General features: G+C 38.6%; 1 protein-coding gene across 1 annotated transcript in view; it reads left to right on the forward strand.

Annotated features, from left to right (window-relative positions):
• Positions 1–22,488, forward strand: part of LOC121959920 (synaptic vesicle glycoprotein 2C-like) — a 57,454-nt gene that overhangs the window by 33,331 nt on the left and 1,635 nt on the right. The window contains exons 4-12 of the mRNA XM_042509467.1: positions 533–684; positions 12,611–12,744; positions 13,208–13,297; positions 13,382–13,492; positions 13,585–13,673; positions 15,933–16,097; positions 18,231–18,364; positions 21,442–21,645; positions 21,739–21,898. Of these exons, the coding sequence (XP_042365401.1) occupies positions 533–684; positions 12,611–12,744; positions 13,208–13,297; positions 13,382–13,492; positions 13,585–13,673; positions 15,933–16,097; positions 18,231–18,364; positions 21,442–21,645; positions 21,739–21,898 (1,239 nt within the window). The remainder of the gene's footprint in view (positions 1–532; positions 685–12,610; positions 12,745–13,207; positions 13,298–13,381; positions 13,493–13,584; positions 13,674–15,932; positions 16,098–18,230; positions 18,365–21,441; positions 21,646–21,738; positions 21,899–22,488) is intronic.

Here is a 22,488-nt window from a genome sequence, read left to right on the forward strand (position 1 = left end):
TTATTCTGATCCTGTGTATTAATGTGACAATGGAGTTTGAGAAAAAGTAAAGATGCATCAAAGATGAGAAGACACACTTGTAATATCCTGTGTGCTACAGTACGCTGCTTTTTCATTTTCTTCAAAAACAATATTTCCATCCAAACAGATGTTAAGCTGAAGTTTCACTGCTTCCTGGAGGTTTGAAAACACTGTGTTTCGTTTAGGACTCTTTCTTGTGACATGATTTAATTTATCCTGTTCATATGAGTTTACACATGGTGGCCTGCTGCCTGAGCCCAGCTCATTTTCAGAGTTATAAGAAGAACAAACTCACATCAAAATGTTTCTCACTGATGTTCATAATGAGAAGAAGTCTAACTCGCTGCATAAGATGCTGCCTGCCAACTTTGCTTTTTCCTTAATGCTTTTCTCTAACCATATATCTGTTTTGCATGTTCCTAAATGTTTGTCGTCACACACATTAATATAATTCCGATGATGCTTGGCATCTGAAGCACTTGTAACTAATTACAGCCGACTGTATTTGCAGGATTGGTGGAGCGGTACCAATCGTCTTCTCGTACTTTGCGGAGGTGTTGGCTCGGGAGAAGAGAGGAGAGCATCTGAGCTGGCTCTGCATGTTCTGGATGATCGGAGGAATTTACGCCTCAGCCATGGCCTGGGCCATCATCCCACACTATGGTGAGTGACAACTCTGACCTCATGCACCAGGCATAGTAATGACACGCTGACAGACGGGTGTTCCAGACAGTGTTTTTGAGTCATTGGTGAGTTTTTTTCCCTCATCAATATTAGTGTTTTATTCTTCTTGCTATATCAGATGATCTTAAAGTTTGGAGACTGGTTAAAAGATAAAAGTCTGGATCAAAGTTAATAATGCACTTTTGTGTTCAAAATGTAAACACAAAGGTTATTTTTCGTGCTCAGACTGAAAACAGAGGTTAATTTTGTGCCCAAATTTTAAAAACAAAAGTTTATTTTGTGCTCAAAATTTAAATAATGAAGGTTATTTTGTGCCTAAAGTTTGTTTTTTTTTAAAAGTTGATTTGTGCTCAAAGTTTTTAAAAGTTAATTTGTGCACAAAACCTTTTCATCTTAGCAGCAAAACCAGTTGTTGTGTGCAAGCTAGTTTACTTGTTCTGACTAAATTTAAGACTTAAAGGGATTGAGTTGGATTGTTTCTTCACCTTTTGGACCTGATACAGTGCTGTGAAGTGCAGTGAGATATGTAATATATGCAAGTTAACAAATCGACGACAGTAGCCTTTGTAAAGGATAACGTTACGCTGTTAACAATAAAACTAATATACAGGACGCCTAATTTACTTGTCAAAGATAGTCATAAAGTGACAGGAAATATTGATTTATGGGCCTCTTTAATATTACACACACTCGAATCAAGCTTTAAAAAGAATTCAACAAGGAGCGGCCTCTAGCTCACCAGGTGGAGGGTGCACCCCAGGTTCCTACGGCGGCCGGGGTTTGAGTCCAGCATGTGGCCCTTTGCTGCAAGTCATTCCCCACTCTCTCTCCCACCTTTACTGTCACGCTTCAGCTGCTCTATATAAATAAAGGGAAATGCCCCCAAAAAATAATCTTAAAAAAAAGAATTATACAATAATATTATTTTTTACCTTCATTGAGTTATTTTTAACTAATATCAGTCATAAATATCAAAGATTCATTATTTTTCAGAATTTTAACCCTTTAAATGACATTTTTTGTCATGATGCCACTATGTTTTTTGATGAGAAAAAAAGATGAAATATTTTCAAAATTTTACATGCTAAATAGATTTCATCCTGGTATGTGTCAATGATTAGCAGCAACATTGATTGTGACAGTGCACCTAGTGGAAATAGCATGTATTTTCTCCATATGCCAAATTTGAAAATAACATCAGGTGGATAATAGTAAAAATTACACATTTCAAGGCAAACCTCATAATGACACCCAGAAATAATGCATATTTTAATTGTTTTGATGGCTGTGGGATCAGAAATTGCAGTTTTAATGGGTTTTAGTGGTGCATTTTGTGCACTTAATAGTATGAATGTAACAATTTTGTTAACATAGGGAATTTTAGACTTGTTGTTGAAACTGAGCTGGAAATTCCAAGATTAAACAAAAATATACAATCTAGCCAAAATCTATGCAGTATGCATGAACACAGTCAAAATTATACCAAAAAAAATGAAGTAAAGGGGTATAAAATGCACCAAACAGTCCCTAAGGGTTAACTTGTTGTTGGCAGAAACCAGCAAACAAACTGGTTGCCTATGTCAACTGTCAGTTAAATGGTTAAATGCAGCCATCATCCAGTTGTAACAGAGTTCCAGCTTATATTAGATTCATATTCATTCAAAAAGTGGAGAATTTCAGGAAAATTCAGGAATAAACAGTATTTAACACAGGCTGGAGTGGTCTTAGAGATTTAACAGAGGGCAAAATACTGAACAAGAATGTGGAAAACTCACTAAACAATCAGAATACGGCTTTCATGTTACAAGGTATTCTTCCAGGAATGCACTCTCAGTATTTGATTTCCCTCAGCAGCAGCTCGCTGGATGACACAGCATTATGCTGCAGAAAAGACTGTAGAACACTGCTTTGGTAAAAAAGGCAAAATGACTCAATGTCCATGTACTTTGAGCTCCAGCGACCCAGATTCCAAACTGGAGAAGTGTCCCACTGTCAGGAATCACTCGCATCACTAGTTCAAACATTACACTGCAAATAGAAATGGCAGTAAAGTTGGACTCTGCGGTATGTTTCCCCGCTGATGACGCTCCCCGCTGTTAGTGATGCACATACATCGCAGCACGATACGTAGCATGAAGGCTGCATTGCAAATACTTTCAGAATCCTGGGGCTTAATGTAGACATGGCCCTCCAGGGTGTACATGAATCCAAAGCAGGTGGCGGTGTAGGTGGAGGCTCTGACAATAGCTGCAGCAGAAAAAGCAGCAAAGCATATGTCAGCCTGCACAAAAAATATACACATGCAGGCCTGTAACCCTTTAAATGTTGAACAACTTGGTTTGATGTCTTTCAAAAACATGGGGAGAAGAAAAAAGGCAATTTGGTCCAAAAATTAGCTTGATATTAGTAAGAAAAAGAAAACTGCAAAACAATGACCTGAAAATAAGCAAAAATAAAATAAAGTAAATAAGAAACAAGAAAATGTCTGTATTTTTTAACATGTGTAGATAAAACTGAGCAACCTGGCCCCAAAATTAGCAAGATATTGGTGAAAATAATAAGGTTGAAGAAAAAAATGACCTGAAAATAAACAAAAATAAAATAGAATTATTAACAGACAATTACACTGAGCAATGTGGCCTAAAAATAGCAATATATTAGTTAAAAGAAAAAAAAAAGTTGATAACCATTACCTGAAAATAAGCAGATATAAAAGTTTTAAAAAAAGAAAAAAATTTTTTTACTTTTCCTTTTTTTCTTTTTTTCTTGATATTTTTCATTTGCATTTCATACAGATGTTCATTAATATGTTGTGTCCCTTTTAAAACAAAGAAAAACTAAAAAATGCTTATTTTTTTGCAAATTTTTGAATTTTTTGTAAATTGTGTTTGTATGTGTAAATTTTATTACATTTTTTTTCTGTAAAATACATTTTCACACAAAATTATTATAATTACTTATATAGTCTTTTGGACATTTTTTCCTGTTTTTTTCTAATAATTGTCCCCTTTTAAAAACTAATAGTACGGTAATTTTCTTGTCACCTTGTCAATTTCTTGAAAATTTTGGGACATCTCTGTCATTTTTTTTTTGCCTTTTTCCCCCAAAGAAATCAAACCAATAATCTCAGGTTGATCTGGATTTCAGAGCATTAAATTCACCACAGTATCAGCATATCAAGATCTTCGTGATCTGCAGGGAGGTGGCAGGCAAGCTCTCAGTTGACACAACTTTGTTGTTTTTAATTTTCAAAACATTTTTACCAAAAACTTATAGGACCAAACCATAATGTTGGGATAATTGCTGTCCACAACATAAAATCTGTACAGTCAGTATTTGTGTTTATTTCATGCAATTTTAGACTAAAACTAAATATAGGAGGAGAACAATATAAAAGGTTTGCTTATAGAACACATCTCATAAAATATAGTGAGGGAGAGCTGGAGGGTGAAGGGAGGAGGTGTGTGTGTCAGAGGACAAGAACAAAATGAGCCAACTGAAATCAATGTGGTGTGGAGGGGCGTGGACGAGGGGACAGGAGCAGAGAAGGAGATCAGGACGAGAGGTGGTGATTTATGTGGCCCGTGTCAGGGATAATCGAAAGGTGAGGGGATACAGAGGAGGGCTGAGGGGAAGCGGCGGCAAAAAAACAAAGAGGACAGGACAGGGTGAAAGAGTATTAAAGGAAAGGATGAGTGAAGAGGAAGAGTTTCTTTGTTTGCCATCTTCAGGGCCGTGTTGATCAGTTATAATGCAGTCTGCATCAGGACACTGTCTCTGCTGAGGACAGTGCAGGGTGTGACTCAATGGTGCGTGGCCCCCATGTTGATTAAGTACCTCGAGCGAGTGGTGTTGAATAAAGTCACTGGACCAATACAAACTTTAGGACAACATGTAAAGAAACTAGTGGGTGAAACTGCATCTAGTTAAAGACAGAATCTGTTGCCATGGCTTCCTCTGGGAGTATTTTTAGATACCAAAACAAAAATATAAAAAAGTGTGATTATCTCAGTAAAATTCACTTTCCATTAAGTCATTTAACCCATTCAGCATCACTTTCGTTGACGTCTTTCACAAGCATTTAAACCCCTGGGATATGAGAAAACATGGGGGGAAAAAAGCAATCAGATACTTGGCAAAAAACTGCAAGAAAGGAAAAATGCCCAGAAAAATATATTTGTAATTCTTATAATTATATGTTTTAAATTATCAGTCATTTTCTGTAACCGCTTGTCCTCGTAAGGGTCGCGGGGGGGCTGGAGCCAATCCCAGCTGTCATCGGGCGGAAGGCGGGGTACACCCTGGACAGTTCGCCAGACTATCGCAGAAAAAAATGTATATATATATTTTTTTATTTTATTTTGTCTAGCACTTTCTTAAAATGATAGTTGTGGATTTTTTAATTTGGGCTGTATGAGGTACTTATTTATAGTCAGTGTATTACATTACATATTATAGTAGCTGGTGGTCAGTGCACGCCACAGCTCATTATTGCCATGCTGTATAGAGGGGTTGATATCAAAATGTGTTTTAGCCACTTTAAAAATAGTTTATTGAGAGTGTATTCAACATGAAGTTTTATTTCAGTCAGATCACGTAACAGCCGCTTACAGCACTCTCTGACCCAAACAGCTGAGCGGTGGTGGATGAGAAATGTAGTGCCAAAGGAAAAGGCTGTGTGACAGCGAGGTAAAGCACTGAAATTTTCTAAATACAGCATCCACTGAGACTGACTTTTTAAGGTAGGCCTTTTTTAAAATGGCTAAAATATGTTTTGATATTAACCCCTGTGGGGTGTGCACCCCGTCTGTTTCTACAAAGCAGGGGCAGGCCAACCACCAACTACTACTTTTTTTTCTTCTTTAATTATTTTTGTTAAGTTCGTTAAGTGTAATGTCTTGCTAATTTTTGGGCCATTTTTTGTTGATTTTTATTTTTGTTTTTATGTATTTATTTTAAACATGTAAAAAAAAAAGGAAATAGAGAAATTAATATACAAGAACAGACATTAAAAAGTAATAATTACACAGTGAAGACATAAAGCGCAAGAAATAGTCAAAAACATAATGAAACATAATGACTTGGTTTACATATTGGAAAAGGAGTGAGAAGAAGTAAAAATGTATTTAATACCACCACTTCTCCAAAAGTCTCTGATTTTTATTAACTAGCTTCCCTTTTCAAAGTTTTTAAGTTGTTCATTTCCTCCCTTAAATATTTTCCATATTCCATATTTGCTTTTTATACTTTTGAAAGAAATCAAGCCACTTTGAAGGAAGGAAGAATTACTTCACTTATTTCTTTTTTAAAACTATGCGAGTTTGTTTGGCTATACTGTAAATAGATGCAGCAGTAGCTGGTTAGCATGTGTTTGTTCCCCCCAGAATTCTGGGACATGTAGTATTAAACCACAGTTTCTGTAACCACCAGTAACAACAAATATCGCCCCCCAAAAGACCATTTGTGCATCAGTTACTTACCCCGTGTTAAATTAAATTTGTGTAACAAACCTTTTCCTGCATGCCTCCGTGGTGAACCAAGAATCCAAATAACGCCCCCAAAATTTCTTGATTTATTTTATTCTAGGGGGCCCACATTTAATTACAGCAAAACTTTATCAAAACATTTGTTAACAAACTTTCACATTGCTCATGCAATATAATCCAAGTCTCATTTATCATGTTGTATGCTTCCCAAACAGACAGCTCTTTCTGTTTTTGGAGTTTTCATTACAAATTTAATGTAACACAACATGAGTAACTGATATAGAAATGGTCACTTAGGGGGTGAATTACTCCTTTACATTTTTCTGCTGTTGTGTTGACACCTGTGGTTACTGGTGGCAACAGCAAGTGCGGTTTAAAACTACATGTCCCAGCATTCTGGTAGCAGCAAACTTTTATGCTGCCTTCATGTGCTCCTTGGAAATATTGGACTTCCCAGTTGTGCAGTTATAATTACAACATACACACAGTCAAGTGCTTTGGTCAGAAAAAAAAAGTGGATGCTAAAAGTAAGCAGGTTTTTTCATGTAATCGGCCTGAAAAAAAAATCAATCAATGAAATAAGATGACCATTAGCAAGCTAAGTTAACATTGTTATCAATCTTATCAAAGTAGCCTTATAATTAAAAGTTTGTTGGCTTGCTACAGCTAATAGATGCATATACTAAAATGTGCAGCGTAAATGAGAGCTATAGGAACAAAATGAAATATATCTCTTTTTTACTGTCAATTGCTGACATTGTTTCCATGTTTTCCGCCATTTCTGCTGCCCTGAAACATAACGTAAATGTTTCAACTCTGGGATCAACGGAATTTCCCAACGTCCCACTCTCATTCCAGCCAACTCGTAACTTGTAACTGCTGAATACGATATTTTCAAAGAGCACATGAAGGCAGCATCTAAGCAGCTACTTTGTCAGAAACATAGGAACAACTGCTGTATCTGTTTCCAGTGCAGCCAAACACATTGTTTTCATAAAGATGCCAGTCAATAAAACGCCTTTTTCCAAAATGCCACAAACTACTGTCATCCAACCTTATGCTGATGTTTAGATGAGTAATTGTTGTCAGGGCTAAATAGAGCTGCCCCCGAAGTGTTGATAATTTTAATCATCAGTTGAGAAGCCTCCAGGTTGACTCACACTTTGTCAGTCAAATCATTGCCTTTTTTTTCATAGCTGTGTCATTGTACATGGAGATATGCAGAATAACAGAAAGGCAGGCTGCACTTTTACAATCAAATCGTGCCTCAGAATGACCAAACTGTGATGGAAACAGGGCAGCGTGATGCAGAGCTGCATCATTTGTTTCTGTTGGTAGCTCCAACGCTCTCAGCTCTGGTGCCGAACCTTAGCAAAGTCAGCTGAAGTCATTTTGAAATAGACGTTGTTACAACCCACTGCTGTCCAATGTGACTGGATCCTCAGCTGACAGCGCTGTCAGCAGCCTGGCAGGAGAGACGCTCTTCAGGATTTTATAACCGAACACTGGACACTTTTGATTTTTTTGACTGTGCTGAGCACATTAAAGGGATAGTTTAGAATTTTTAAAGTGTGGTTGTATGGGGTACTTATCCATAAAGAATATATAAAAAACACTAGATGTTCATCATCACACCTCCCAGTCTGGAGAAGCAGGCTGGGGTCCGACACGGAATCTAAGTGATCTACTGTTGTAGATGGGGGCCAGCAACCAAACATGATTTAGCAGTTGATTTACAGTTGCTGTTATTATTACTGTTTGCCGTATTCTTGCGAAAGCAATCTCTCAAGAACACCTAGAGGAACGTTTGCTTGGACTCAATGACAAGTTGATTATTTTTTTGTGTGTTTAAAGGACAAAGCTCTCTGTGACCTCACAAAACATGTTTTTAGCCTTAACCTACGAATTTTTAATTAACACAAATATCTAATGTGATTAATGAAGTTTTAACATTTTATATAGAAAAGGTCAAATGTCAACTTCACTGGTCATTAGTCAACATCATAACTCAGGAACAGAAGGGCAGACATTTAGTCTGAATTGGTGACTTTAATTTTGAAACTGTGCTGACTGTAGAGATCTTCTGTGCTGCTGGGGGAAAGATGTGTGTGATGCATCCATGTTTTTACAGACATTCAAGTAAACTGTAAGTGCAGCTTTACTGGCACATGGTGTCACACATCTGCATGTCAATAATTCAAGCTTTGACTTTCCTCTTGTGATATCTAGTTATGCAGATTTTGTTTTAGTTGCTCAGGTTATAACATATTGGTATCCAAAAGTCCAAATTCATAGTTCCAGGGAAAATTCTCTCCTTTTTACATGAAACTGTGACACCAAAGAGTATTTGTTTCACTTCTGATTTTCCTTTTCTGGGTTATTTGCTTTCAATAATTACTGGATAAATAAGAAGTCATTGTTTTATGACTGAAAGAATGTGTGTGTGTGTGTGTGTGTGTGTGTGTGTGTGTGTGTGTGTGTGTGTGTTTGTGTGTGTGTGTCAGTTGTGCTCACTTACTGTAGAAAAGAAACATAAATCTTGCTGAGCATCTGAATCAGTCAGCCTTCCCCTCCAGTCCATTAAAGCCATAATCCCCCTAATGAGGTTTGTACTGGTACAGGCTGGAGCAGCACCACAGGCCACATACACACACACACACACACACACACACACACACACACTTCTCTGCATCCATGTTAACATGCTTTACTGATGCTGATTTTATACACTCTTGGCTGTTTGAATGAAATTTAGACTGGTTGGCATTTTAAATGCAATGTCATATTTTTTATTATTTCTGCATTGTATGCAGAATCTATAGTTGACAGGACAAGATTTTGGTATCAGTGTGTTCTAGTTTAGATCATTTGACATTTTATCGTCAGGAAAACAGTGTGTGTGGAGAAGCAGAGCACAATCTCAGAGCCCATCAGCTACCGCCTGACGATGAGTTACCTTTGTATTAACTTTTTAAAACTTTATCTGCTTTCACATGCAAATATGTATTTGTTGAGCATGGAAGAGGAAGTCTTGGCCTAGATATCCGCTAGCTATACCAGATCACACGGAAATATTGGCCCAGATCCGCAGAGGCTTTCTGTGCCAATGGGCTCAAAGATTGCATTTTTTTTATGACTGGTGTTTATGTTTTTGCCAGCTTTCTAATAAATAATATCATAGAATATTTAATAAAGCACAATTATGTTTCCTATGTAGAGGCTTGGGAACGGTGATCTAAAAATCAAGGTCATTCTGATTTTAAAAGAATCTTTAGATTAAAAAACTTTGAATCTGCTTTTCTTTGTGTTTAATGTATTTTTATACATTTTTTGACACCTCTCTGAGAATTCACAGTCAAAGTTTGATGCTTTTTCTGACTTTGATGTCAACTTTAATGTTGTTGCTGATGATATGATATCTCATCCTGAAGTCATGACACCACCAGTGCCACTGTGGATGTTGATATAGCCCAACGTGTCCTCATACAAAGGTTCATATGATATCCAATGAATTAGCACCACATAATATGAGAGGCACCTGGCTGCACAGTGGAGGTCCATGCAGACATGAGCAGGAGGCATCTCTGCAGGAGCGTGCATGTGCAAGAGTCGCGGCTGACAGGAAATCACATGTTCTAAGCAGCGGAAGTTGGAAAGTGTGACTGAAGTATAAAAAGTACATTTTGAGAGTATTTCGTGCAAGTTTTTGGAGTTGTGTGGACTTCGGTGTTTTCACGTTATTGTTTAAATCATTGTTCTGCAAAAATTATGCAAATGAAGCTGCCATTTGCAGAAATACAGGTCACTAGTTGACTCAGCACTTTTTAGAGGTCTCTCTCTCTCACACACACACACACGCACACAGCTCCGTGTCTCTCCCAGTGGCACTGAGCACCACCACTGCTACAAACACTAAGTCGAAGTTCATGCATTATTTTTGCCTGACACTTAATGTTTCATCTTTTTTTAAATTCATGAAAAACGTCCTTCTGAGGATCTGAAGGCCTCTCCTCAAAGGAAACAAACTAAACTCCCAAGAACTGAACTAATAAGGCAGTCAGGCAATCCTTTTTTACCAACTCACAGAGTAAAAAAAAAGTATCCGTCCACCAGAGACTGTCCTCCAAAGTACAAATGTGAGTGATTAACTGGGATATGTTTTATGATACTGAGTTTATAATATGAGTTCTGATGTTTAACCAGCAAACATTGTGTTTCTCTGTAATGATGGAAAACATCCCAGGCTGCAAAAAAAGGAAAGTCAGTGTAGTTTCTGCCTGCATTTCATTAATAACATCTTGATCATGTTTTTGATGAGTCTACTTGAAGTGAAATGTGCTGGTAACATATGACCACATACACAGCACACAAACACCTGGAAAAAAACAATCATGTTAAATGATATTTCCCAGTGATCAGTGTGAAAAACAAGCACACATCTTTTCAAAATTGTAAATGTAATTTTTGGCTCTCAAGGACTCACAACATAGGAGAATATTCTCTTTTAATATGTAATATGTAAGATTTCCTCATTAAAATGTAATTAAAAATGACTCAATCAATGTCTTATTTTATGTTGCGTTGTGTACTCCACTATTCCAAATATTTCCAACCATATCCAGACCCAGGGAAGTCATTCTAATCAAAGACGTGGCTTGTGTCATTTGGCGGTGGAGTCAAATCCACTGTGTCATCATAAATTTATCCAGTGTTGAACCCCGTTTAATGGTAAACTTTTTAGATCTTGGTCACTTTTTATTTTCAAAACTTGAAACTGCTATATTCAATATTTTTCTCTGGTTTAACTCAATGGGTTGATTTGTTTTAGAGAGTAGGAGATCTCTGTGGGTAATTTGGGTCATAGTAAAAACTTCTTGGACGTCTGGATTTTTGAGTTATCAGACAAAAAAGGTGAGCATATATTTGCAAGAGCGGCGGCCCCTCCATAACCAGCCAAACAGAATAGGAGAAATACTCATTTTAAATGTGAAATTGCTTTTTTTCAGTGTTTGTACCTTATTTTACCTCCTAGTCTGTTTGTACTGGAGAGGAAGAGACCTCGGTGGAAAATTCAGCTCCCAGTAAAAACCAAATAAACGATGAACACTAAAAGAATTGTGTTATAGGGAGAAACTGACTACAATGCCTGTCTTTTATCTTTGTTTTTATTAAGAGATCCCAAGCAGCATAAAATTACAAATTGTCCATTAAAATTTAAAGTCTGTCACATTAGAAACTTTTACTTTTTGTAATGTAGACCTCTCAGGAGCTGAACCCTAAATGCAGCACTTGGCTCTCTGTCTTGCTCTCCATGGTGCTGAAAAATTCAAACCTAATATCTTTTAAGTCTCCTACTAGTGGTGAAATATTCAGACTCAAGCTCAAGCCACTGCACTCTATAGGAGTTCCACAGAACACCCTAACAACTTAGAGATGCCCAAACATTGACACTGATCATCATGGAAACCACCTGCCATGCCCTTGTGCTTAGAGCAACCTCTGAGCACAAACCTGGTGACACCCAAAACTGAACACAAGGAAAATATCTACCAACAACCTAAGCCATGCAGTGTCCACCATAGCAACTCATTATTCTGTCCCAAATATTTAGCACCTCAGTTATAAGTTCATCTAGACTTAACTTTCTTTATTTGGGGCCCACTCTTGCAAAATAAGAGGAGGCCAGGAGCCAATTGCAGTAGGCCCATACAAGTTTCTAGGATTTTAAGGTCATTTCTTGGATGTTAGCACATTTCTAGGATTTTAGCACATTTTGAGCATATGAAGAAGTTTCTTTGATTTCAGGACATTTCTAGGATTTTGGAACATTTCTAGGATTTAAGGACATTTCTAGGATATAAGCACATTTCAAGGATTTTAGGATGTTTCTAGGATATTAGCACACTTCAAGGATTTTAGGGTTTCTAGGATATTAGCACATTTCAAGGATTTTAGGACATTTCTAGGATATTAGCACATTTCAAGGATTTTAGGACATTTCTAGGATATTAGCACATTTCAAGGATTTTAGGACATTTATGGGGCTCAGGACATTTCTAGGATGTTAGTGGTCTAGACATTTTTTCTAACTCATTTCTGTTTCAATTAATGAAATATTCGGGTGAGAAAAGTAAAGTAGGAATTGAGAGAGACTGATGACAATGTGTCTGCAGATACCAAAGAGTGCACCGAGACACTAGGGACGTCTTGACCCGCAGGTTAATTAATTTCATCAGCTTGTGGCAGCATGTATGTTCATCCAGGACTGAAAACCCACAGCACATCCAACCTTGCTGGAAACATTAAGCTTTAATTGAGTTTTATGTGAATGTGTTTGTTTTATTCAAGTTTTATGTCTCTTTGTGTCATTAGATATGAATTAAATGTGTGTCTCTCTGTGTGTCTGCCTCTGTGTGCAGGCTGGAGTTTCAGCATGGGTTCAGCCTACCAGTTCCACAGCTGGAGAGTGTTTGTTGTGGTGTGTGCGCTGCCGTGTGTCTCTGCAGTGGTCGCTCTCACTTTTATGCCTGAGAGCCCCCGCTTCTTCCTTGAGGTAAGAGACAGAGATGCAGTGCGCTGTGATGCTGGCAGCACATTTAATTTCACAACAATAATAATAATGGATATCAGAAAATAACTTGTTTTTCAGAGAAACAATTTTAATGCAGTAAAATATTTTAAGACTGAAAACGGCATCTTTGCATCAATGCAGAGGTTCTCAAACTGTAAGGCATGCTTCCAAAAGGGGGCAGAGGAGAGTTGAAGGGGAGGGGGGGGGGGGGGGGACACGAGACAAAGATACTGCAGGAGGTGAAAGACGGGTGCATGCAGGCAGGGGTGTTGTTGTGGCTTAAATTCAGGTAATTTTCTTGTAACTTGTTCTTGCAAATGTTTGGGCCATTTCTTGTTAAGTTGTTAAGTTGTTGTTTGTTTGGTTTTTTTTTTCTCAAGTTGCTCAAAGGCAAGGAAAAAGGCAGATGTTTGCGCACATGTGACATTACATTCCTGTCTCTTAGATGGGCAAACACGATGAGGCCTGGATGGTGCTCAAACAAATCCACGACACCAACATGCGCGCCCGTGGAGAGCCTGAGAGAGTCTTCACTGTGAGTACACACACTGGCCCTGCAATACTTCTCTGTGTTGCTGCAGAGCGACAGCAGGTGACAGATCAGTGTCTCCCCCTGCAGGTGAACAGGATCAAAATCCCCAAACAGCTGGACGAGCTGGTGGAGATGCAGAATGAGTCAGCCAACCCTGTACTCAAAGTCCTCTCCAAGATCAAGGCAGAACTCAGAGGAGTATGATCCTTTTTTAATTTCTCCTGGTTTGTTGTACACTGATTTTATATTCAATTTTAATTTAAATTAAACTATTCTCCCTTTTATCACAGATCTGGCTGACTTTTATGAGATGCTTCAACTACCCAGTCAGAGACAACACTATCAAACTGGCTGCAGTGTGGTTCACTCTGTCTTTTGGGTAAGAGATTTTCGGCACACCTCTCTGCATTACGACTGTATGCTTCCGTCATGTTAAATGATGCTGAGTATCGCCCTCAGCGATACTTAGCTGAGTCACCACGACTCTCCGGCTAAATAAGAGTTTCAGTGAGGTACTTAGCAGTGCAGCAGATGCTCTCTCACTTCCAGCCTCCTGATGAATGTTGACAGGTGAGATTGGAAAGAGAGAAGCGATTTGAGAGAAGGTGCCATTTGGCTTTTTGCTGCTGACGGCTCTAATGAATTGCAGTGCAAACATGTCCAAAAGTTTTCAGTCTGTAAAAATTCAAGATAGAAAGAGTGGCTTAGTTATACTACATGAAAAATTATGTTTCTGGTTTTGTTGTATATCAAGTAGTTGGGTTTTTTTCTCAATATGTCTTTTATTCTTTTAAATTTTTGGATCCTGTTATTGTCTTGTCCGTTGGTCGATCAACACGGAAACAGATCTGATCTTTTCATTTTAATTTGACCTCCCAGATCGAAAAAACACCAATAAACCAGCTGGACCTCTGACACCAGTTTGACCTTTTCTTCTCCAGAGACGCATACCACAGCAAAATTACACTGTGACTGACCCATGTAAACATACACACAAACACATGTACTGACATTTACACACACACACACACACACACACACACAGTCACAAAGTCATTAGCTGGTGGTGCTGCAATAAAAACAGCAATCCTCCAAGCTCAGGTCAAAGGACAGATGCTGTAAAGATTATAAAGCTCCTTTGGGGAAGTTTATGATTTGTAAAAGTTGACCTTTCATAAGTTCCACCCCTTTCCACTCTGTGGAACAATCAAGCAAGTTTGGAAGCCGGCTGGACCTCGTTCCACTTTCCCAATTTCTTTTATACTTTGATGTGTTGTGTGCTTGCTAGGCCTGTCTATGTTGAAAAAAAAACTGAAGATGGATAAAAGATGTTTCTTATTTATTGATTAACTTGGGATTGCCTGCAACAACAGCAAACTATACTAAAATATCAGTTTATAAACACAGCTCGTGTATTATCAACACATTCTCATCCCACGTGGTCACATTCTTCCATACTTCCATGTCTACATATCATATTCCAGGGAAACTGTCTGCTATTTATGCCACTACCGTGATGTCAACAAAAGCACATGGTGGGATTTAGGACTGTGCAATGTGACAAAATATATCGCCCGACGATTAAAAAAAAGTCTAGTATTTCATATTTGTATATTCCATTTATGTCGAGTGATAACACTTTGGATCCACCTGTGTGGCTGAGGGGGCGTCTCCACAATGCACAGTACCAAAACAAACATGGAGTTGCTGGACAGTGATGCTGAACGTGGGGATTCAGCACAACACACTGACACTTACCGGCCTATTCAAAACCAGGAGGAGCTCATACCCAAAAAGGGGGGTGACTTCTGTTGTTTGGACGTGGTTTTGGTATGAAGAGTCAGACACAGAACTAGTGGTGGGTAAATATATGAATAAACTTGGATGCATCATGGCTTGTTCCACGTGTGATTTATAAAATGACTTTATCACAAACATTGAGTATAAACTGTTTTAATTTTTTAGCCACTGGCATGAGACTTGCCTTTATTTTTCCCTCTGTCTCCTGCAGCTCTCTGCCTCTCTCACACACACAGAGCAGGGCTTTTACAGAGCTCCAGACCATGACTATTTAGTCACATGTGGCAATCAAGGAGCACAACTATGACTTGCAGACACTATTAATATCTGAACTGGTGAGCTGTTAATTTGTTAGAGAGAGAATATATCATCATGTATAACAATGCTGTGGTAACAGTCTAACTTAATGAGTGGTAGTGGCAGTAGTGTGTGCAGGTCGAGAGGTTGTGTTTTTCTATCTGCAGAGCTCTAATCGCGACTATTTAGTCACATTTTGCAACCCCCAAACACCAGTGCAACTTGTAAATCTTTGCAATCTATGAATTTGAGAGCTGTTAATTTGTTTCCAGCTCACAGTGGATTAAAAGTCATACTGTGGTTATAGCTTCACTTTCTGCTAACGCTAACAACCAACTGTTGACCAGAAACTTTAAGTTCACAGCAGAAACTGAGAAATCCTGTCATCAATTTATCAAAGCACAAAGAAATAGAACAGCACATCTAACACTTTACACAACAGTCCATGGTGACTTCAGAGTGAGCAGTAGTAGAATCAGCTGCACTTGCGTGGCCTGTTTCTGTGACCACACTTTACTACAGACGCTGTTTCTGTATCCAGGTACTACGGGCTCTCTGTTTGGTTCCCCGACGTCATCAAGCACCTCCAGGCCGACGAGTACGCCTCCAGAGTAAAGATCCACAACAACGAACGCACTGAAGACTTCACCTTCAACTTCACCCTGGAGAACCAGATCCACAGAAACGGAGTCTTTCTAAATGACAGGTAAACAAAAAAAAAGAGAGAAAATGATATTCAGTAAGAGATCATTAAAGCTAGCAATGTAACAAACAATGATCCAAACCTTTGAGCCTCTCTCGGCACGGTGTTGTGGTTAAAAGCATCCCACTGTGGGATAGCAGTGCTATTTGTCATTCCCCCAAACAACACACCTCTGCCGGTAATATTAATCCTTCCTCCTTTATCTCTCCCAACACCAGGAAATTAAAAGTGTTATCTCTCTTTCCCTCTCCCTCTCTCTCACTCTCTCTCTTTCTCTCTCTCACACACACACACACATCCTCTCCTGGTTACGATTCTCACTTACACAAAGACACAACAATCTGCTGTTGTTGTTCTTTTCCGTCCTCACAGGAGTGTTTATGAAGATATTGAATCAGGGCCAACACATGACACTGTGTAGACACAAGCAGCATGCTACAGATCATACAGATCAATTACAGGCCTTAGTTACTGTAGACATGCTGAAGGATGGCCATCTTTAGCATGTTGTCTTTACAGAGTAGAGGTGTTCAAAGTAAAAGTTGCAGTATCACTCTGTAAAAATACACATTTAAATATACATTCAGAGTTGATAAAAAGTCCTCCAACCCATATAACCACATGTGTGATACAACCCATCACAGTGAATTCTAAATAAGTCTGGCAGTAGATCAAAACATCCAAATACCAGAATGACAAAATAGCTCTTACATGTCCGTTAATGGCTGCAGTTTTTAACACATGGTTAACATAGCAACTACGTTTTCAAAAATCAAATTATTGTGTTAATGCAACTAAAACATGTAAACATCTTAGTGTGACTGAAATCTGAATTTCTTGAAATCAAGACAATTCAACTGGAAGATGAGCCATTTCATCATGTAAACACAGGCATTTTGCACATGCTCCTAGTCGCTGCTCTTGCCTCCTTCAGTGGTTAGGGATAGAAACTGTTTGTCACTTATGAGGGAGTGCTGCAAAATTAGTCAGGCATTAAAAATATATAAGCACTGAGAAGGGACTTGTGTTTTTAATTTTGGCTTAGGCAAGAGACATAGAACTTGAAAAGGTAGTATTTTATATTTATTTTAAATGAAAAAAGTCACATCCCAGCCACCCCTCTCCAATGTTACATAAAGTACAGTCCCACAACACCGGCACTGAAGCTAAGTGATGTCCTGCTGTGGACAGGGCCACAACAAATCATATTTCAGCCACCTAAAAAAAATAGTTAAAGTGTACACTTTATCTAAAGATTTGCTGCTCGTTACCAACACAACAGCTGATTGAGGCAGCGGTAGAGCAGCAGTTCCACCGCTCATTAGAGTTTTTCTCAGTGGAGTCTGACGTTTTTGATATAACCACTTGTCGGTAAGGGCTTTCTTACGTTGAAAATATTGTAAATATAACGTAGGCTGCACTTAAACTGATATTAATTTTTTAGGTGGCTTAAAACTAAGCGCCCTCTTGATTATATGTACATGAGGAGGCAGTTTTCTACCCTGAAGTTATTGTAAATAAACATTTATACATGTGATTTGGTCTATATCACAGTCTGTTTAAATAATATCGTTTTATTGCAACCAGTTGAAAGGGAGTAAATCTCCAACTGCTGTGGTGGAGTCAGACAAACTTCTTCAATAAATGGATTCTCCCTTGGTGCTTGTATACTGGGACAAGGACAGTAGTCTAATTAAATGACATAATCAAGCCATAGCTGTAGCTCCACTTAACTGTGCATGTAAAAATACTGAGTGAAACACACATTTGCACCAAAAGTACTTTGTTAGGTTTAGAAAAAAAAATATGGTATGACTTCTTTCATAAATATGTATGTAACATAACATAAGTACGTCAACTATGAAATTGTCATGCAGTTAAAATAACAACGAGGAACAATGACTGGATAAAAATCACAGTGTCATTAATTGTGCAGGATTGATTTTGAGCCTTTGTTGTTTTAAACTGTACTTTAAGTGTTCAATAACAAGAAATGAAATAATTAAATATCAACACCTTTGCTGTCAGAAATATGTTCCCAGTCCCTGTTAATCCTGCTTTATTCTTTTGATCTGTATAATAATCTCCTCCCCTGCCGCCTCCATCTCATCTCATTTACATCTCCCCTTCTCTCAGGTTCATCAGTATGAAGTTCAAGGCGGTCACATTCATCGACTCCTCCTTCATCAACTGCTATTTCGAGGATGTCTCCTCCATAGCCTCCTTCTTCAAAAACTGCACCTTCATAGACTCGTTCTTCTACAACACGGGTGAGTCTTCACCTGCAGAGCTCACTCACATTCACAGCATCCCGCTCCAGCACATAGTGTTTCCTTCCACCCCTGAAAATCCTATTATAGTGTAGATGGCGTGCACATAAGTCTCACTCAGTCTCTCTGTCTCTCTCTGACAGTTCATTTTGGGGCCTAACGTTCAAGCTTCTGTGGACCAAAGAATGGGTTTGAGCATTTATGGCTTTGCTTTATGCCATTAAATTACTGCTTAACCTCCGTGGCCTTGCACAGATTGCCTCTCTGAACTCAGCCGACTGTAGTTAACAAAGAAACTGAGGCGGGCTTGGTTGCAGAGCTCTGAAAATGGCAAATACTAACCACACAAACACTCCTGGAGTGATGCTTCTTATTATACCTCTGTGCCGGCAATAGCCAAGGCTGGAGGCAGTGCTTTCGGAATTTTTTCAAATTTGGCACAAATATCCACATGGACACAAGGATGAACCAATTAGATTTTGGGCGGTCAGAGGTCAAAAGTCAATGTCACTGTGACCTTGCCTGTCTCATTGTTGTGAACGCAATATCTCAAAAACGTCTTGAGGGATTTTTTTTTTTTTCAAATTTGGCACAAACGCCCATTGGACTCAAGGATGAACAAATTAAATTTTGGTTGTCATAGGTAAAAGGTCAAGGTCACTTGCATCTGCCCCATTCCTGTAAAGGTGTATTTAACAAACATCCTGAAGAAATTTCTTCAAATTTGGCACAAACATTCACTTGTACTCAAGGATTAACCAATTAGATTTTTTGGCTGTCTCATTCTTTTGAACACGATATCTCAAAAATGTCATGAAGGAATTTCTTCAAATTTGGTACAAATGTTCAGTTGGAAACAAAGATTAACCAAAGGGACTTTGGTGGTCATAGGTCAATGGTCACCTTACATTCGTTGCATTCTTGTGAAAGCGATCTCTCAAGAACACCTTGAGGGAATTTCTTCAAATTTGACACAAATGTTCACTTGGACTCAATGATGAGTTAATTAGAATTTGGTGTGTAAAGGTCAAGTTCACTGTGACCTTGCATCTGTCTCATTGTTGTGAACACAATACCTTAAGATGGGCTTGGGGGAGTTTCCTCAAACATCCATTTGAACTCAAGAATGAACTGGTGAGAATCCGGTGGTCAAAGGTCAAGGTCACGGTGAATAATACATGGTGTTGACCCATAACTCAACTCAATTCACACACTCAAATGTCACACAAATGTCTTATAGAATACAATGATAAAGTTCTGACATTTTACATCCGAGAGGTCAAAGGTCAACTGTGACATTGTAATATTTTGCAAAAACACTTTTTGGCCATTATATTTGACATCATAAGTCAAAACACAGAAGGGGAGACATTGGTCAGATACGGAATTGGTGACACTAATATTGGGTGCCCATGTTAGAACTGCTACTAGGATATAATGATGAAGTGATGACATTTTATATTGAAAAGGACGAATGTCAGCTTCACTGTGGCATCATAATGTTTTGAAAAAAAACTTCTCTGGCCACTTTACATAATATAATATTTCAGGAGGTGAGATGTTTGGGCAGACACTTAATTTGTGAAACTAGTCTTTGGTGCCCACAATGAAACTGTGCTGATTGTGGAGATCTTCTGTGCTGCCAGGGGTAAGATGTGTGTGAAACGTCTATGTTTTTACAGACATTGATGTAAACTGTAACTTGACTGGTGTGCGGAGGCAAACAACCAAATGGTGATAATTCCAGTTGTATCCAATGTTTTAGATCTCAAACAGGTACATCAACATGATTCTCTGAGCAGCTAATTTTTAAATGTGAGCTCTTCCTATTCACTTCAACACAACATTTTTTTAACCAAGACATCTGCCAAAGCATACAAAACATCAGACTGTGCATTTAATAAATCCAGGCTGTGTTATAAAAGTGCAATCCAATCATTTTGGAGCTGACAAAAACACACGCAGGAAGAAAAGCAAAGGCAGGGGAAGGGGTTTAAAATGTTGCGAGAGGAAGCGGAGCTGAATCAGACCTTGTGGGAGCGCAGGGTGGAAAAATACTTCCCCCTCCAGCACTCAGGAAAAGCGCTGAACACAGAAACAGTAAGGGCACGCTGGGTTGCTGGTAATGCCCCATGGGAAATGAAGTCTCTTTGCCCCCAGCAATGTGTCTCTGGAGAGCAGAGGATGAAGAGAAACGAGGAGAGACAGAATGAGGGAGGGAGGGAGGGAAGAGTGCGTCATGAGAGCAGAGGTGAGCGGGGAATGTTTTCTCTTTGCAGCAGCTGCTGAAGATTATTAATAAACCTTTTCTGTTGAGAGAGAAAGCCCACAGACATTTACACTGTACAGAGCTGAGAAGGATTACACTTATGAATCAAATTAAAAAATGCAAATATACGAGTCCAAGTTCTATTAAAGCAGTTATTAATGAAAATGCCTCATCCAGATTAAAGGAAAAGTTTGATATTTTTTGGAAATATGCATATTTTACTTTCCTGCAAAGAGTCAGATGGGACAATGAACACCTTAACGATAATTTTTCTAAGATGGCATAACAAGGAGGCTACAGGTTTTCCATGTGTTAGTAGTTTGTGATGATTTCTTTAAAGCAAGAGTAGGCAGAAAACTGGAAGAGGTGGGCAACTCTCCCCTTTGTCTTAAGCACCTCTGGCCAGCCAACCAAATGCATATGCACACGCTTCATGCAGTACCAGTGTTTCCCGTATATTTATTTATTTATTCTTATTTCATGCCCACTCTCTTGCTTTCTGTTTATTGAACCAAAAAATGAGACAAAAATTAACCTGCTTTATCTGATTGGTGATCCAGCATTGCACCTCAAAGAAAACCTAAAAGCAGTCTAAAATGATTAATAATAACCAATTAAAACAAATTAAACACCATCAGAAAAATAAATTGATAAAAAAAAAGCATGCAGATTTTAACAGACCCCATCAGCAGCAGCAAGATCAGAAAAAAGAGGCAAGATATCGGCTCATAAAATGCAGATAAAAATGTATCCTATTTCTTATTGAAACACAGTTTAAAAACTGAATGCTTGCCTCTCACACTCACAGATATCGACGACACCAAACTAACAAACTCCAGAGTGATCAACAGCTCCTTCCACCACAACAAGACAGGCTGTCAGATGACATATGACGACGACTACAGTGCCTACTGGGTCTACTTTGTCAACTTCCTGGGAACGCTGGCTGTGCTGCCTGGAAATATCGTCTCCGCCCTCCTCATGGACAAAATAGGACGCCTCAGCATGTTGGGTGTGATATCAAATTCTCTTTTTTTTCTCCGGGGGTGAGGTAAATGAAGCTGTTCTGTGAGATGTAAAAGATGCGTGGTGTTGTGCCCCACAGGTGGCTCCATGGTGCTGTCAGGCATCAGCTGCTTCTTCCTCTGGTTCGGCACCAGCGAGTCCATGATGATCTTCATGCTCTGTCTCTATAACGGCCTCAGTATCTCTGCCTGGAACTCCCTGGATGTGGTCACCACTGAGCTGTACCCGACAGACAGGAGGTTAGTGCTGAAGTCATCGCATGCACAGTGTGTATGCATAGATATATAGCATTATTACACTAACCCCATATCAGTAATTGTAATATATAGGTAATAACAAGTGTGAGTGAGTATCAGTTCTTTATCATGTCATTTTACTTCAATATCCTTCAAAATATCCTAAAATCCCTAAAAAATATATAACTTCAGGTCATTCACATAACTCATTTCACTGGTTACTGACGTGTTCACGGTGTAGTATTAAGTATTATTTGTACGAGTAGAACAATCTCAGAATATTCCAAATGTATTCTTGAAACATTTGGACTTCAGATCCAATCATATGGATCCACTGAACATACTGTATCAGTGATTAAGAAGCGTTCTAGGTGCAATGTGTACTACCTGGCCACATGCTGCCAAGAAATGGAGGGCAGTATTCTACCAGTCTACAACTGGGCCCATACAATCTGAATTTATAGTAATAATAATAATAATTAACATCAGGGCAGCACATGCAAAATTACAACTACCTGCTGAAAATCTGTGAGTTAATATTTACCTTGGTCAAGTAAACTTTGTATTCAGGTTTGTTGAATTTCTCATGCAGT

Source organism: Plectropomus leopardus, chromosome 20, assembly GCF_008729295.1.
Source record: "Plectropomus leopardus isolate mb chromosome 20, YSFRI_Pleo_2.0, whole genome shotgun sequence".
Taxonomy (NCBI): domain Eukaryota; kingdom Metazoa; phylum Chordata; class Actinopteri; order Perciformes; family Serranidae; genus Plectropomus; species Plectropomus leopardus.